General features: G+C 34.1%; 1 protein-coding gene and 1 pseudogene across 1 annotated transcript; one reads left to right on the forward strand and one right to left on the reverse strand.

The window, feature by feature from the left end:
* LOC142167980 (uncharacterized) overlaps window positions 1-17618 on the reverse strand; it is a 195093-nt pseudogene that overhangs the window by 90835 nt on the left and 86640 nt on the right.
* LOC107818650 (uncharacterized) lies at window positions 428-8068 on the forward strand. Its single transcript, XM_016644691.2, has 7 exons — window positions 428-700; window positions 1701-1914; window positions 2560-2726; window positions 4114-4238; window positions 5634-5694; window positions 6101-6149; window positions 7547-8068. The coding sequence occupies exons 1-7, from the start codon at window positions 536-538 to the stop codon at window positions 7621-7623; spliced, it is 858 nt and encodes a 285-aa protein (XP_016500177.2). The 5' UTR covers window positions 428-535; the 3' UTR covers window positions 7624-8068.

Here is a 17618-nt window from a genome sequence, read left to right on the forward strand (position 1 = left end):
ATAAATTAAAAAGATTTTTTATAAAGAAAATGATAAACAATAAATAACGAAGAGAAAGTTAGAAAATTTATTTTGAAAAAAATATTTTATGAATTAAAAAATATTATTAAGGATAAATTAGTAAAAGTCATGGCCAAACAAAAAATGCTTATAAGTCGAAAAGCAATAAGTTGACCACTTATAACTTATAGTTAATTTTATCTTATACGTACTTTGGGTGTTTACCAAACAGGTAGATAAACTAAAAGATGCTTATAATCTAGTTTAACCAACTTATAAATTTCCCCAAACACCCAATAAGATTGAAAATGCACTAGTTTGTCAAAAGAACAAAGAAATAGGATCATTATGTACCTAAATATAAAGATAGAGGACTATGTTGGCTTTTTCTCCATTTTCTAAAGTTAAAACTCTGATCATCGAAAAATTGCAACAGCTCAAACTCGCCCAATTCTTGGTAGTATCCATTTTTAAGGCCGTTCTTTAATAGTTTTCTCCTTTCATAGTTCATTCGCTTTCGCTATACAGAGGTAGAATGTTGCCGAGATGGAGCAAGGCCATTTCACAGTTTTCTAGGGCTTATTCTCAAAGGAACATAAAAATGGGAAGACGATTGTGTTCTTTTTCATATCGAGATTATTCCGCGGTTGCGCCGTCTGTAGACCATTCCACTGAGAAAGACTATCATAGCAAACCCCAGGTTTGAAAATTTTCAAATTTTTTTTCTTTTGTGGTAATTAGATGTTAGTAAGGTAATGCCCCAGGACTTTGATTCAATGGCCTGAAAAAAAAAAGGATCTTTACACAACGTATACATAGATTATACATAGTTATACACATATTATACATAAGTTATACATATGATACATCCGCCGGCCATTTTTAGTTTAAGCGGTTGGGTGAGCGAGTATTTAGGTCATTCTTCAACAAAAAAAGTGGTCTGGTTCATTTGCTGCATGATATCTGCTAATCAATTTGCTTATTTATCCTAGGTTTAGATGCTATTTTGAGTACTTGATGTACATTCAAAGGCGAACATAAGATTTCAAATAAGTGGGTGTGTAATACGACTGCACTGACTACATCATTGTGACAATGTGTGTTGAATATTTTTCTTCTTGACGGTGGTGTTTGAGTGAGTTTACGCACCTCAACTATTCTATCGGGTACCTGCTTTCTCTACTAGTATAGGTGTTGGGTAACTCTGTGCAACTCGATTTAGGCTAGTGAGAAAGAAGTCACTTAGCTTTTTAGTCTCTACTGCAATTTAGAACTTTGGTCTCCCATGGTTTTCATTCCAACTTCATTGACCTCTAGGATACACCCTTGGTGTCGACTGCATACCTATAAATATATACTCCTTATGTAGAGTCTTTCGACTATGCAACAATAGTTCGTACGAAGTTTAATAAATTTTCAATGGTGCAACTTTTTGAGCTGAAGGGATGCTAGCACACTAGCAGCTGACATTGACACTACTGTCCACCCTGCTAGCAGTTTTACCTTTCGGAGATTTTAAGGGTTTTGATATTGCATGTTTATTTTTCTGTAATTTTTCTATAATGATATTGTGCCATGAAAAAAGATACATTTCTCTTAATTGAGTTGTTGATCTCTATGCTTAGTAGAACATAGATTTGTTGCATGACTGGTGTCTGATTTGCGAAGGACTGATAGTTGAACTCCTGTTATTTGAGCAGGTAAATTTAAACAAGATGTTCTGGTCTAGGCCTCAATCATTGGCATTGGCCCCTGATTCACCGTTAAGAATTGATGAGCCACAATATGAGGGCATCCAGCGTTTTCTCCTCAAATTGATGTTGTTCTATAGTAAGCAAAGCACGTCCATTCGAGGAGCTCATGTTATTTATCGCCGTGTTATTCACCAAATTGATAGACCTGCTATCTATGATGGTGAGCCTCTTTGCACTTCAGCTCATTGAACACGCTATCTTTGGCCATTTTCCTATGTGCTTATGGATTGTTATGTGAAACTTTTCTTTTATTTGTTTGTTTATAGAAGAGAAAAAGAATGGTGTTCTTCTTGAGTCTGTTCATTGGATTGCTTATGACTCCGATTGGGCATTCAAGCAGCCGATATATGTAACAAAGATGCATTTTACAAAGTTGTAGTTAAGAACTATCTGTAGATGCTTCTTGACTAAAGTCTATGGCTCTTATTCCCCTACAAATTCTTTAGTCATTTCTCTTCCGTACTCTGGTGCTGAGGTGTGAATTTCTAGATCGCGCTACAGTTTTGAAATTGTTGCACATCAAAAACCTTTATACGCGTTCCTCATCTGCAATCCTTTCACATTATCTAGCTCATTATTATAATTATTTAGGCACTGGCAGCTATATCTCTAACCCAATTGTTGCAAATCTTTGACAAGCATTACTGCTCATGTTAATTCAAGAGCCCAAGTGAGTTGAATGTTCATTCAATCTTTAAGCATAATTACCTTTTTTCTTTTAATTGAGCACTGTCTCTTCACAAAATAGCTATGCTAATATGTGTTTGCCTTAGTTATTTGATCTGCTTGTATGTGTTGCATGCAGTCTTTAGCTTGGAGAAAACATTTAAGACCACATTTGCTTTACTTGTTATCCATATGTGGCTATGCTTGCGACGCTTGAAGCAGGAGGGAAAGGAAGGCGTCGAGTTGGGGCAATATCTGTATGAGATATATAATCATGATCTGGAGTTGAGAGTTTCTAAAGCTGGGGTAAGTTATTAAACTCTTGTATTGAAAAATCAATTCAATATCGCAAATAATTCTTCTTCTTGGCGTTCAGTTGGGAAAGTAAATTCAAGTGGCAATGCTATTTGTAATCGAACGTCCATCTTGTTGAACATGGGCGGATGTAGTGTGCTAATAACAGGTTCAATTGAACCCATAACTATCAACGCGGAGTAAAAATTTATATGTGAAAAATCGTTAAAACTGCAAAAATATACTAGATGAACCCATACTAATGGGTTCAATGCTAAAACCTTAAAAATTGAACACATAGAGTTTAAATCCTGGATCCGCCTCTGTTGTTGAATATCTTTTGATCTTCTCTTTGTTGTTAAATTGACAACCAAGCTAGAGTGGCTGTAAAGTTTTAACTACTCTTATGTTTGGTTTTAAGAGAATTTTTTGTTGCAACCGTTGGTAAAGTATATAAAAGCATGACTAATGGTAAGAAGAACAAGCCCACACTTTTGTTTGTGCAATCTGTAAATATGGCTCCAACACAGCCTTTGTGCTGAGGATTAATATACTGTTACCTGTCTCAAAAAAAAAAAGAGCATGACTAATGATGTCGGGCCCTCCAAAAAAAAAAAGAAGAAAGAAATCTTAAGAAGAAATGGAAGGAAATGGAAAAAGTCGGAAGGAAAAATAGAGCTCTAGAGCAAACAAAATATCGTGGTTACATGCAGGTTTATAGTAAGTCTAAGCTAGTGATATCTATGATCTTTCCATACAAAAGTTTATGTTATTATATTTCTTACATCAACAATTGGGATGGTTATCCTAAACTTCCCTCTTTTAACGTTACCTTATATAAAAAAAAAAAACAACTTGGATGGTTTTCAGACTTGTCGCTTACCTTGGTGGAAGAGCATCAATCAGCTTGAATAGGCTCTTTGCATCATTTACTATTTTCATTTTTCATTTTCATATGTTGCGACAGAAGATCTCTTTTTCCAGAGGTTTTATGGGGTTTGACTTTCAAGCTCATCGAATTACATCTCAGCTCCCACCCCATCCTTGTTTTAAAATTGACTATCAACAAGCGATTTGTTTAAGCTATTGTTCATGATGTACGTTTTTGCATTGGTTTACAACTTATTTTGAGAATTACTGCCCCTCTTGCATTGTTTAAGCTCATCGAATTACTGCCCCTTTTCTGCTTCATTCATTTTCTTTTTGGACAATTTATTCTCACCTCCAAAGCGTAATGGAGGAAAAGAATACACAATTTAATTTGCAGCTCCATAATGGTGACTCAGTTTATTTGTCTTCCTTGTGGAATGATACTGGCATCTCAGATTCTATTGTTCATGACAAAAAATAGAAAATTTAAACTTATCTATCATATCCTTTGTCTATTTTTAAATCGCAGGTTAATTTATTGTTGACTAAATGGATGAAGGATTTGGAGAAGATATTTTATGGTAACATTGTTGCTTATGATGCTGCTATGCTTCCTGAAGCTGGGCAGGATGAGCTGCAAACTGTAATTTGGAGGTAAATACATTGGTTCAGGATCCACAATATTGTTTTAATGTTGTATGTTTCCTTTTGCTTTGTTTTGATGAATAATGATCAGTGTGTTCAACAAACATGCTTCCATGGTCATTATATGGAACTAATGTGCTATTTCATGAACATCCATTCAGGTTAATTGTTTGTCAGTATTCTACTTATGTAGAGTTACTCGTATTTGTCAGAATTTCCACTTAGCAGATTATTACTATTACGAGCAGCGCATGGTTGCATGAATTAAATTGAATATTATCAGAAAATAAGCATATAAAGTTTATAGACCTTAGCTAAGAAAAGCTTCAAGACCTTATTTTGAATGCACTATGCAGTCCTCATATGCTTACAGTTGTCAAAAAATTAGCTCTAAGCTCTCGGTGGATGAAGGTTGTAAAAATTTGAGCTGGATATTTATCAGATTGAGAATGATTATTGGGTTGATTGATCCATTACCCAGACTGGAAAGCAGTTCTCAGACTTGTTTTCTAACATTTGGCTTAAAGCAGCAGAACTGGAGAAAAGCCAAGGCATGAGGAATCTTTGTTTTAATATAAAGAGGCATGAGGGATCTCTTGATGCCCTTCTTCGAAAAGCTTTTATATTCCTAATTTTGAGGGTTTTCGTTGATGGGAAATGTGGAGAAGTGTCTTGTGTGTGTGTGTACCTGCTGATCGTGCCTATTAAAAATTTCCTTAACGGAATGATTAGGACATCTCCGAATGCATCACTATTAATGTAGCCTTACTGAATTGCTTTTATGTTCTTACTGAATTGCTTCTCCCTCATTTTGAATGAGTGCTGCATCAAAGTTTGAGAAGAAAATAAACAAGAGGAAAAGAGAAGGTTCTTTGCTGAAGTTAACAGGAAACAAACAAAGAACCGTGACAAAAGCATATGCCTTACTGTCGTTATTTCTAGATTATGTTTTTATCCATAGAGTAGGATTAGAGAATTTGAAGCCAACTATATTGCAGTACCCATTAGAATCTGCTTTGCCTCATTTACTCTATTTGTTTTTTGTTTATATCCTGAGTCGATTGGCATGCCATGGTCACCCTTCGTTCATTGAGTATACCTTTTTTTTGGAATTCACCAAAAATGAGAGTTTTCTTGTTTATGAGCTGAGAACAAGCTGTTGGTAGTAATCGAAGCTGAATGATTTGTAGTTGATATCACTGTGGTGTTATCACAAACTAGGATTTGGCATCGGAGAGGAATATAAGGGAAGTTCCGGTTTCTAATTTTGGTAATTTGACAAGGATGGAGTTTCTTATTCACGGCAAATGACAATTAAAATTAAAATTGGTGATGGCCTTTTAGTTTACTGAAGAGACTCTATATGCCTTTATTTGATTACCCTTCTGATATTCTATGTTGTAGGAATGTCTTCTCTGATGATGGTACATCTTTACCAAATGATGCAGCCCTGCTTCCAGTCCAGGCAAGTATACATACATATACTTAAAGTGCTTTTTCTTTTTATCTGATACTTCGGGTGCTTTTATTAGTGAAAAAATGTCCAATATTTGCACAGAAGAGAATTATAACGCTTGCACAAATTATAGTTCTTTGAAAATCAGGCCTTATAAAACAAATTTTTAGTTCTTTTAACTCTTGTGTGGTACATAGAATTTGGTGTTATTTCTCCTGAAGCTCTTTATATATGTTCATGCAGCTTTGACTTGGTATTGACTATGTTACAATTTTGGTGCATATTTTCTAGTATTTTTCCTTGTATTTTTGTTGCTTTTTGTGTTTCTGTATTAGGATGTTGGACATTTGGACCAGATTGTGTCAAAGACGATGGTCTGTACACCATGCTTATTTGTTTGATTTGGTCATTGCAGGCTATTTGTAGGTATGTTTGCAGGGAATCCAACTGTCTGTCATTGACAGGTACGAATTGTGTCCCAACTAATCTGTACTAAATCAGTTCATGTGAAAAGCATGTAGGCACATATAACTCCTAAGGGTTTCTGTACTCTTGCTCTTTCTCCATAGAAAAGGAGAAAAACCTTAAAGTTGAACTTGGCGCCTTTTTCTCTTTTCTGTTATTGTGATCTACTTGTTGCATATCTTCAAGCCAGTCCTCAAGAAGTAGGTGAAGAAAAATTATTTACAGGATCACTTGCTGGCTTCGAATTCCCTCTTAAGGCTTAATGATCTTCATCCTGTTGTTGGGATTGACTCAGTATTAGATACTTACTTTTGAGGGTAACAAAATATGTTTTAGCTTAAATACCGTGTCACTCTCTATGCTGTATTTATTGTGAATTCTAAATGTTCCTGAGTTTTCATCTGAAGCCAAATAGTGGCAGAGTTATTAGAAAGCTTGATTTGACAGTTGCTTTGTCTTTTATGCATTGAAACTTAATTTAACTGAAGTTACTTTGTCTTAAAAATAATAATAATAAGAAGAAGAAGAAGAAGAAGAAATAAATCTAATGGCCAATCATACTATATTAAAAGTGGGAGCACTCCAACTCTAAAGTTATTTTACATTTTTGGACTAGCCTGGGTCATGCCTAATAGTATTAAAGAGGCCTACGAAAGCTGGTGCTCTTGGAGAGTTGGCAAATCCATCAAAAAAACTTGGCTTTTGGTCCCCGCTTCTATTTTTTGGTTTATATGGACTGAAAGGAATTGCAGATGTTTTGATGGGATATCAACTCCAAATCATGCTCTTAAAGCTAAATGTTTATTTAACCTTTTTACTTGGCTTAGGCACCTGTATCTAGTTGTGATCGTTTTTTGGACTGTGTCTGCTCCTTATTTTTAACATAGGTTTCTTTTTGTTATGTTTATGAGCAGACACACTCTATTTACTTGTACTCTCTTTTGCTATGCATCTTCTTGATGCCTTTAATGAAATTCTCTTACTTCATCAAAAAAACTCTAAAGTTATTTTACAACTGTGTCCTTTAAAATCTGAGTGACCATTTTGTCCTTCAATCAAATATTACTCCTATAATATTTTGGTACAAAAATGTAATTGTATATTCTAATAAATGCTACCCTATTAGATATAAATATTGTATAATAAAAAAGAATCATCCTATTAAAGAAGTCTTTGATTTAAGGTTCCATTAGAGCAAACATTATCCATGAAGCTTTTGCTACTTGAGGAAACTTTGTATTGTATTCAACCATTCCTGTTGAAAGCTTCACTTAACTAAAACTGAGAAAGGAGATGAAAGTATTCAATCATTCATGCTTATATTTCTGTATTAGACTGAATAAGATATTTAATTTCCAGAGCTATCATTCTGATGATAATACTTTTGTTTGCACAGATAAAGATGCTGTCTTTTCGGGCAACTTCACGTTCACCTCATTGGAAAACACAAAAGCTGATAAAGAGGGAAATTAGACGCAAAGAAAACAATGTCAAAACCAACCATGCTCATGCAACTGTGCCACAATCCATTGTAGAGATTCAGGCTTTCCCTCACTGAAATTATAAGAAATTGCTGAATGCGCAGGCGTGAAACATGAAATCCACTGTTCTTTGAGTTTCAGTAATCTAGGTGCAAATCTAAGGTTGCTTTGCTTTTTTGTGCCACAACATAAATCCTAGAAATGACTGTCAAACTGTTGATGGCTAATGTTTCTAATGGAAGTTATACGAGCTCATTCGTTACATTATGAAGGAATAAATCAAGTAGTTGAAGGAGTCATGGGCGTGTGACCTTTTGTATTTCTTTATCAGTTCTGACTTCTGAGGAAAGTGGGACTGTAAGTTGTATATGGTAATTGCGCCTTAATTCGGATTATTGATTTTGGATAAGTCCCTTAATTGCTGATAATGGTAGAACATCTTCAATTGCTTGTTCTATATAAGGTTAGACAGAGAGATTTTTGCACAGTTGGTTTGTAAAAACTCAGGCAAAACTATATTTTAACGATATTAATGCATCTAAAATGATTATACGGTCTCTGATTAGTAAGTTGAATACACACCAAAAACCATGCCATTTTTTTCTTTTTCAATTCACAAGCTCATTTCTTTCCTCATCAATTCATAATGCTAGTACTTCTAGTACTGCAAATTTACATTTTAAGGGATAATCATAATTTTGGAAAAGCCAACAAATGAAAATGATATTTAACTGTCTGGTAAAGGAATTTTTAAATGACATTCTTCACCAACCTGCAACAAATATAAAGTTTGTAACTTAAATAGAACACGATTGTTAATCAAATTGTTCAACAAATTCAATATTCAAAGCTGATATAATTAATTAAATAAACACAAAATATTTGTCAAGAATAAAATGATGTTAGTAAAAATAGGAAATTATCTTTTTTTCTCTGAGAAACTTGAGCAAGAACTTCTTCAGCGTACTATTCTAATACTCTCTTTCATTTGGAGTGAATTATGAAACAAGATTAAATTGTGCTGTCATGACTAATGTGATATAAGAAAGTACACTACTAGTACTATGTAGTAATTAAAAACTCGTGCTTGTTCCTCATCTTTCAAAGCTGGTTTCCCTTGATTTTAGAAAATGTGGTGAAGATAGAGAATGAACGGTTGGTCTTGTGGTGAACACCCTTCACTTCCAACCAAGGGGTTGTGAGTTCGAGTCACCCCAAGAGGCAAGGTGGAGAGTTCTTGGAGGGAGGGAGCCGAGGGTCTATCAGAAACAGCCTCTCTACTCAGGGTAGGGGTAAGGTCTGCGTACACACTATCCTCCCCAGACCGCACTAGCGAAATTATACTGGGTTGTTGTTGTTGTTCGGTGAAGATAGAGAATACACATCATCAGTTTAAAGGCATATAAAATGGGACTCGACTCCCCTTTCTTGGTTTTTGGTAATAATTAGTAGCATCAATTATGGAATTGTTACTATCCACATAGTGTTTTCTTGAGAAATATTCTTTGCGGTAATGGATAATATAGATGGATTCCTCATTCCTATGTTTCTCGAATCAGCTCTGATCATCAGTTCTGCTTCTTTTATTTCTTTTTTCAAGACCTACATGGAAAGAATTCTTACATCAACATTTTTCGCTCCTTTATTGAAGATTCCACAATATGCCTTTCATTTCCATTATAATATGGATTAACATTCCGCCTTGTCACATTCTTATAGCCAAGAAATGCAAATGAAGTTGGTTTTCTTCGTTCATGGCTTCCGTCTTCATCTTTGAAACCCCTCCTTCGTTACAGGGATCGAACATAATTATTTTCTTGAGAGGAATCCTTCTTTGATTTTATAATCTTAAATAAAACTCCTTAAAAATTTCATCTCATTGAAGATCTAACGCTTATATAAATACTAGTCTTTATGCATGTACATTGCACGTGCATAAAAAGATGCACATACGTATATACATGCATAAAAAATGCACATACGTTGTATATGCATAAAAAATGCACATGCATTACACGTATATTTCATGTTAGTTAATATAAAATCAAAGAAGATAAGATAACGAAACACATATACTTTAAAAATTAACTTATATAAAAGAAAATTACGTAATCTTGAAATTTAGAGGGAAATACACATAGAGAATTTTCATAAAGAAATAAAGATGATACATTTGCTACATGAAGTTAATAAACAAACCTAACACTTCACAGAAAGAAATTAAATTGTAAAGAAAAAAATTACATTCCTACAATTCCGAACGTAAATAAAATAAGATTAAAAAAATACATTTTTAACATAAATAAAATAGAAAAATACTTCTGGAAGAAAAAATAACATAATATCCAACAATTGTTCTTGCATCTCATTGAATGAGACGTCAACGCATGTAGTAGTGGCACATTTATTTCTGATATGCCGAGACCAGGTAATGAAGATGAAATAGTTTCTGAAGCTAGTGATGTAGAGAGTCAAAAACGGTTTACTTCAATCATTGCTAGCAACTTAATACCAATATTCAAGGGGCCATTGGTTATGCCTTGAATGTCACACGTAATATTGGCCTTGAAGGTTTCATGGTTACATTCTCTAAAGAAATTCACTTAAGAGAAATAAAAGCCTCTACAAACAACTTTTCTGCCTATATAAATGTATAGCTCATCCTCTTTGCATTCACTATGTAACTTCGGCCATTCCATCAGTATAGGCCACTCACTGGTTGATATAGTTTTGGAGCGGAAACCAGTACTTGTTCTTGGATCGATACTTCACTTAGTTGGAAGTATCCTTATATAATAGTTTCCAAATAATATTGTGGCGTCAACAAGCCTAGCAATCATTGGATGCTAGCCTAACATTCCTATGTCATGGTGATTCACGTAATATTGCATGAGATCAATATCGAAAATGTACCAAAGTGTATCGAATATTATTAACTTCTTGAGGGGGATCCTTCTTTGATTTTATAATGTAAATAAATTTTCTCAAAAATCTTATCTCATTGAAGGTCTAACGCTTATGCATATTGGCTGCACGTGCATAAAAAGATGCACATACGTACGTACGTGCATAAAAAATGCACATACATTGTACATGCATAAAAAAAATGCACATGCATTGCACATATATTTCACGTCAGCTAATATAAAATCAAAGAAGATAAAATAATGAGACACATATACTTTTAAATTAATTATATGAAAGAAGATTACTTAACCTTGAAATTTAAAGGAATATACTATTGAGAATTTTTTTAAAAAAGTAAAGATGATTCGTTCTGTTAAATAAATCTAACACTTCGCAAAAACAAAAATTATAAAGAAAAAAACTACATTCCTACAATTCCAAATGTAAATAAAAAAAGGCAAAAAAGTACATTCATAAAATTTCTAACATAAATAAAAGGGAAAAGTACTTTTGGAAGAAGGAATAACCCAATATCCAACAATTCTTCTTGAATCTCATTAAATGAGATGTCATTGCCGGTAATGGTGACACATTTATTTTTGATATGCCGAGATCGGGTAATGAAGATGAAATAGTTTCTGAAGCTAGTAATGTAGAGACATCACAGTTTACTTTAGTCATTGTTAGCAACTTAACGCCAATATTTAGGGGCTAACCATTGCCTATGCCTTGAATGTCACATGCGATACTGTTGGCATTGAAGACTTCATGGTTAGATTCTCTAAAGAAATTCACTTAAGAGCAATAAAAACCTCTATAAACAACTTTTAGAGGTTGTTTATAAACTTTTATGCGTATATAAATATATGGTTCATCTTCTTTTGCATCCACTATACAGCTCTCAGCCATTCCATCTGTATAGGCTACTCATGAAATGATGTAATCTTGGAGCGGAAGTCTGTACTTATTCTTGGATCGATACTTCACCTAGTTGGAAGTATCCTTTTATACTGATTTCTGGATATAAAATATTGTGGCATCAACAAGCTTAGCATTCATTAGATGTGGCCTGACATTCCTATGCCATGGTGATTCCCGCAATATTGCATGAGATCAATGTCGAAAATGCACGAAAGTACATGGAATATTATTATTTTCTTGAGGGGGTTCCTTCTTTGATTTTATAATATAAATAAAACTCTTCAAATATCTCGTCTCATTAAAGGTCTAATCCTTATACATATAATAGTCTTTATGTATATACGTTGCACGTGCATAAAAAGATGCACATACGTATGTACGTGCATCAATAAACGCATATACCTTTTGCGTGCATAAAAGATACACATTGCACGTACATTTTATATTAGTTAATATAAAATCAAAGAAGACAAAATAACGAAATACATATACCTTAAAAATTAACTTAGAAATTAATAAAAAATTTCTATAGTGTATTTTCCTCTAAATTTCAAGATTAAGTAATCTTCTTTTATAAGTTAATTTATGTTGGCATCGCATTTGGCATACCCCTAATAGTCTGCAATACTTAATGTTCTCTAAGCTTTGTGATTGGATCGAGGCATCCTACCTCAACAAGATCAGAGTGTTAGGTGTATCTTGAGAGACGTGCATATATTTGCTCATGTCACTGTGCTCCTTTGTGCTCTCAAAGCTTGGATATTTATACTTTTTGCTGCTCTGACTCTAGGAATATGCTTCTCAATCTATAAATTATTACCTGAGAGAGAAAAGAAAGATGGTGAAGTATTAAGGAAGAAATCTGAAAACAACATTGGCTTTGGAAGAGATTTCTTCCTAAAAATGGCAATGGCAGTAGCACTACTAAATATTTCTCAAGAAAATAACTAATAAAATTGTCAAGTTTTGATTTACTAATATAAATTAACTCCTCAAAAACCTTATCTCATTGAAGGTCTAACGTTAATATAGATACTAGTCTTGAGCACATACGTTGCACGTGCAAAAAAATGCACGCACATTGCACATGTATTTCACTTTTAGGAATAAATTTGGACTAGCGAAGCTAGAGCAAAAGTTGATTTACTTATCTTTTGTAGGTGTCATTTTGACGGCTATCAAGACACCTTATACACACAAAAGTAGAGAGTTCTACAGGGATTGTGAAACTTTCGGCACCATAGATTTCTTCTGTGGTGATGCAACGGCCTTGTTCCAGAACTACTTAATTGAAACACCCATACTATTGCCCCAGCAGTATAGCACAATCACGGCACAAGAAAGAGAATAAGATAACACCAAAACTGAAATTATGCTACAAAACTACACGTTAAAGTAAGCCACAGTTGGAAAACGGATAATGTCACTACATATTTAGTTTGGTTGAAATTTAGAAAATAATACACCATAGAGAAATTTTACAAATAAGTAAAGATGATTCTTTCTCTATATGAAGTTAAATAAACCTGACAGTTTGCAAAAAGAAATTAAATTATAAAATTAAAAACTGCATTCCTACAATCCAAACGTAAATATAAAAAGAGAAAAAATATATTCGTAACATTTCTAACATAAATAAAAGAAAATAGTACTTTTGAAAGAAGGAATAACCCAATATCCTACTTGCATCTTATTGAATGGGATGTCATCACTGGTAGTAGTGTCACATTTATCTCTGACATGTCAAGACCGGCTAATGAAGATGAAATAGTTTCTGAAGCCTGTGATGTAGAGAGTCAATCACGATTTACTTCAGTTGTTGCGAGCAACTTAATGGCAATATTTGGGGGGGCTAACCATTGGTTATGCCTTGAATGTCATATGTGGCACTATTGGCATTGAAGGTTTCATGGTTAGATTCTCTAAAGAAATTCATGTAAGAGCAATGAAGGCCTCTACAAACAACTTTTGTGCCTACATAAATGTATGGTTCATCCTCTTTGCATCCATCTTGTAGCTCTTGTCCATTCCATCTTTATAGGCCGCTTATGGAATGATGTAGTCTTGGAGTCGAAAGCCAGTACTTATTCTTGGCTTGATACTTCACCTAGTTGGAAGTTTCCTTATGTATTGGTTTACAAATAATGTTGTAACATCAATAAATCTAGTAAATATTGGAAGTAGCGTGTCGTTCCTATGTCATGGAGATTCCCACAATATTGCATGAGGTCAATATTGAAAATCCACCAAAGTAGATCTCACTTACTTTCAGCTCTATGATGTTATGAGGAAGCACCATGACAAGCGTGTAAAGATGGCGATGTCTCATAATTTCCGATATGGATGGTGTTAGTCATTTGCATTTATAATTCTAGTTCTTATACTATCGTTATTTCTTAATGAGACCCCCGGGTTTCTCATTAAGAAAGGGTTAATAGAGGAGGCAAAAGTAGCCCTCGAGAGATTAAGGAAAAGTGAAGCAGAAGCATTGTTGCACATCAATGTTGGGGGGCTTAATAGAAAATAAAGGCAGGGAAATGAAAGAAGCTATTACCCTCACCACTTTTAGTGGTTAACATAGTGTGAAAGTTTTCGAGCAAGTGTTGGGCTTTGACTCAATATTCTTCTTCGGACCTTTATTTCTTCAATCAGTTGGATACACATATAACGTCTCATTGCTGGAGTTGTTCGAGCTGGAATTGTCGGACTTTCAGTAGAGTATTTTGTCTTTTAACTAAGCCGACAGAGTGCCTATGTTGGCATAGCATTTGTCATCCCCCTCATAGTATGCTATTTAATGTTCTCTGGGCCTTGTGATTGGACTGAGGCATCCTTACCCGATGAAATCAGAGTGCTAGGCATATCTTAGGAGACGAGCATATCTTTGCTCATATCACCAGTCATGAATCCGGTGATTTTGCTTCCTTTGTGATCTCAAATCTTGGATATTTGCTCTTTTTGCTGCTCTGACTCTAGGAATATATGTTTCTCAACCTAATAAAATTGTCAAATTCTGATTTAATAATATAAATGAACTCTTCAAAATCCTTATCTCATTGAAAGTTTAACACTAATATAAATACTAGTCTTTGTACACATATATTGCACGTGCATAAAAAAGATGCATGTACATTGTCAAAATTCTCATAATCTGTAATATTTAATATTTTCTAGGCCATGTGATTGGACTGAGACATCCTACCCTGATGAGATCAGAGTGTATCTTGGGAGACGATCATATCTTTGCTCATGTCACTAGTCATTAATCTGGCAATTTTGCTGCTTCTTTGTACTCTTAAAACTTGGATATTCATGCTTTTTGCTGCTCTGACTCTAGGAATATACTTCTCAATCTATAAATTGTTACCCGAGAGAGAAAAGAAAGATGGTGAAGCATTAAGGAAGAAATCTGAAAGCAACATTGGATTTGGAAGAGATTTCGTCCTAAAGATGGCAATATTGAAACTGTATAGCTGATGACAATAGCACTACTAAATATTTCCTAAAAATAATATAATGTCAAGCGAAAATAAGTAATAAAATTATCAAATTCTGATTTAATAATATAAATGAAATCCTGAAAAACCTTATCTCATCGAAAGTTTAACATTAATATGAATACTAGTCTTTGTGCACGTATATTGCACTTTCATAAAAAAGATGCACGTATATTGTCAAAATTCTCATAGTCTACAATATTTAATATTTTCTAGGCCTTGTGATTGGACTGAGGCATCCTTCCCCTGATGAGATTAGAGTGTATCTTGGGAGACGAGCATATCTTTGCTCATGCTAGTCATGAATCTGGTAATTTTGTTGCTCATTTGTGCTCTTAAAGCTTGGATATTCATGCTTTTTGCTTCTATGGTTCTAGGAATATGCTTCTCAATCTATAAATTATTACCCGAGAGAGAAAAGAAAGATGGTGAAGCATTAAGGAAGAAATCTGAAAGCAACATTGGATTTGGAAGAGTTTTCTTACTAAAGATAGCAATGCTAAAACTATATAGCTGATGACAATAGCACTACTAAATATTTTCTAAGAATAATATAATGTCAGACGAAAATAAGTAATAAAATTGTCAAATTCTTATTTAATAATATAAATGAACTCCTCAAAAACCTTATCTCATTGAAAGTTTAATATTAATATAAATACTAGTCTTTGTGCACGTATATTGCACGTGCATTAAAAAAATGCACTTACATTGTCAAAATCCTCATAGTCTGTAATAACTAATACTTTTTAGGTCTTGTGATTGGAATGAGGCATCCTACCCCAATGAGATCAGAGAGTATCTTGGGAGACGAGCATATCTTTGCTCATGGTACTAGTCATGAATCTGGCAATTTTTATACTCATTTGTGCTCTTAAAGCTTGGATATTATATTCATTTTTTTTGCTGCTCTAGCTCTAGGAATATTCTTCTCAATCTACAAATTATTACCCAAGAGAGAAAAGAAAGATGGTGAATCATTAAGGAAGAAATCTAAATGCAACATTGGATTTGAACGAGTTTACTTCCTAAAGATGGCAATGCTAAAATTGTATAGCTGATGACAATAGCACTACTAAATATTTCGTAAGAATAATATAATGTCAGGCGAAAATAAGTAATAAAATTGTCAAATTCTTATTTAATAATATAAATGAATTCCTCACAAACCTTATCTCATTGAAAGTTTAACATCAATATAAATACTAGTGTTTGTGCACATATATTGCACGTGCATAAAAAAGATGCACGTACATTGTAAAGATCCCCATAGTCTGCAATATTTAATTTTTTCTAGGCCTTGTGATTGGACTGAGGCATCCTACCTCGATGAGATCAAAGTGTATCTTGGGAGACGAGCATATCTTTGCTCATGTCACTAGTCATGAATCTGGCAATTTTGATACTCCTTTGTGCTCTTAAAGCTTGGATATTCACGCTTTTTGCTACTGTTGCTCTAGGAATATGCTTCTCAATCTACAAATTGTTATCCGAGAGAGAAAAGAAAGATTGTGAAGCATTAAAGAAGAAATCCGAAAGAAACATTGGATTTGGAAGAGTTTTCTTCCTAAAGATGGTAATGTCGAATCTGTATAGCTGATGACAATAGCACTACTGAATATTTCCTAAGAATAATATAATGCCATGCGAAAATAAGTAATAAAATTGTCAAATTATGATTTAATAATATAAATGAACTCCTCAAAAACCTTATCTTATTGAAAGTTTAACATTAATATAAATACTAGTCTTTGTGCACGTATATTCCACGTGCATAAAAAAGATGCACGTACATTGTCAAAATCCTCATAGTCTGCAATATTTAATATTTTCTAAGCTTTGTGATTGGACTGAGGCATCCTACCCCGTTGAGATCAGAGTTTATCTAGTGAGACGAGCATATCTTTGCTCATGTCACTAGTCATGAATCTGGCAATTTTGATGCTCCTTTGTGCTCTTAAAGCTTGGATATTCATGTTTTTTGCTGCTCTGGCTCTAGGAATATGCTTCTTAATCCACAAATTGTTACCCGAGAGAGAAAAGAAAGATGGTTGTAACGACCCGACCGAGTCATTTTACTTTCTAAATCTATGTTCTAATAATTAAGACTTCACGTATGTACTTTTACTGTTTTATGACTTGCGGGGATGGTTAGTTCGAGTTTGGAAGGGTTCAGGTTGAAATTAGAACACTTAGTTCCTTAATATTGGCTTAAAAGGGTTAAGTTTGACTTGGGTCAACATTTTTAGTAAACGACCTCGGAACCGGGATTTGACGGTCCCAATAAGTTCGTATGGTGATTTTGGACTTGGCTGTATGTTCGTATTAGGTTTCGGATTACTCGGGTGCGTTTCAGTGCTTAATATTGGAAGTTGGCGCATTGAAGGTTTTCAAGTTCTTTAAATTTGGTTTGAGGTAGGATTTGGTGTTATTGAGGTTCGATTGGGATTCTGAGCCTTGGAAGAGTTTTGTATAGTGAGTTATGACTTACATGCAAAATTTAGTGTCATTCCGAGTAGTTTAAGCATGATTCGACGCGTTCGGAGTAAGTTGAAAAAAACTTGAAATTCATTAGTTGATTCGATTGGTTTTAGGGTGCGATTGTTAGTTTTGATATTGTTTTACTCGTTTCAAGGGTTCGAGCGAGACCATTTTTTGTTTA

Source organism: Nicotiana tabacum, chromosome 13 (genome assembly GCF_000715075.1).
Source record: "Nicotiana tabacum cultivar K326 chromosome 13, ASM71507v2, whole genome shotgun sequence".
Taxonomy (NCBI): Eukaryota; Viridiplantae; Streptophyta; class Magnoliopsida; order Solanales; family Solanaceae; genus Nicotiana; species Nicotiana tabacum.

Bases quoted from the DNA above. Each gene is read 5' to 3' on its own strand.
- LOC107818650 (XM_016644691.2), top strand. From the start codon at position 536: ATGTTGCCGAGATGGAGCAAGGCCATTTCACAGTTTTCTAGGGCTTAT. The intron at 4,239-5,633 runs GTAAATACATTG...TCTATGTTGTAG, and splicing joins CTGCAAACTGTAATTTGGAG to GAATGTCTTCTCTGATGATG. The intron at 6,150-7,546 runs GTACGAATTGTG...TTGTTTGCACAG, and splicing joins CAACTGTCTGTCATTGACAG to ATAAAGATGCTGTCTTTTCG.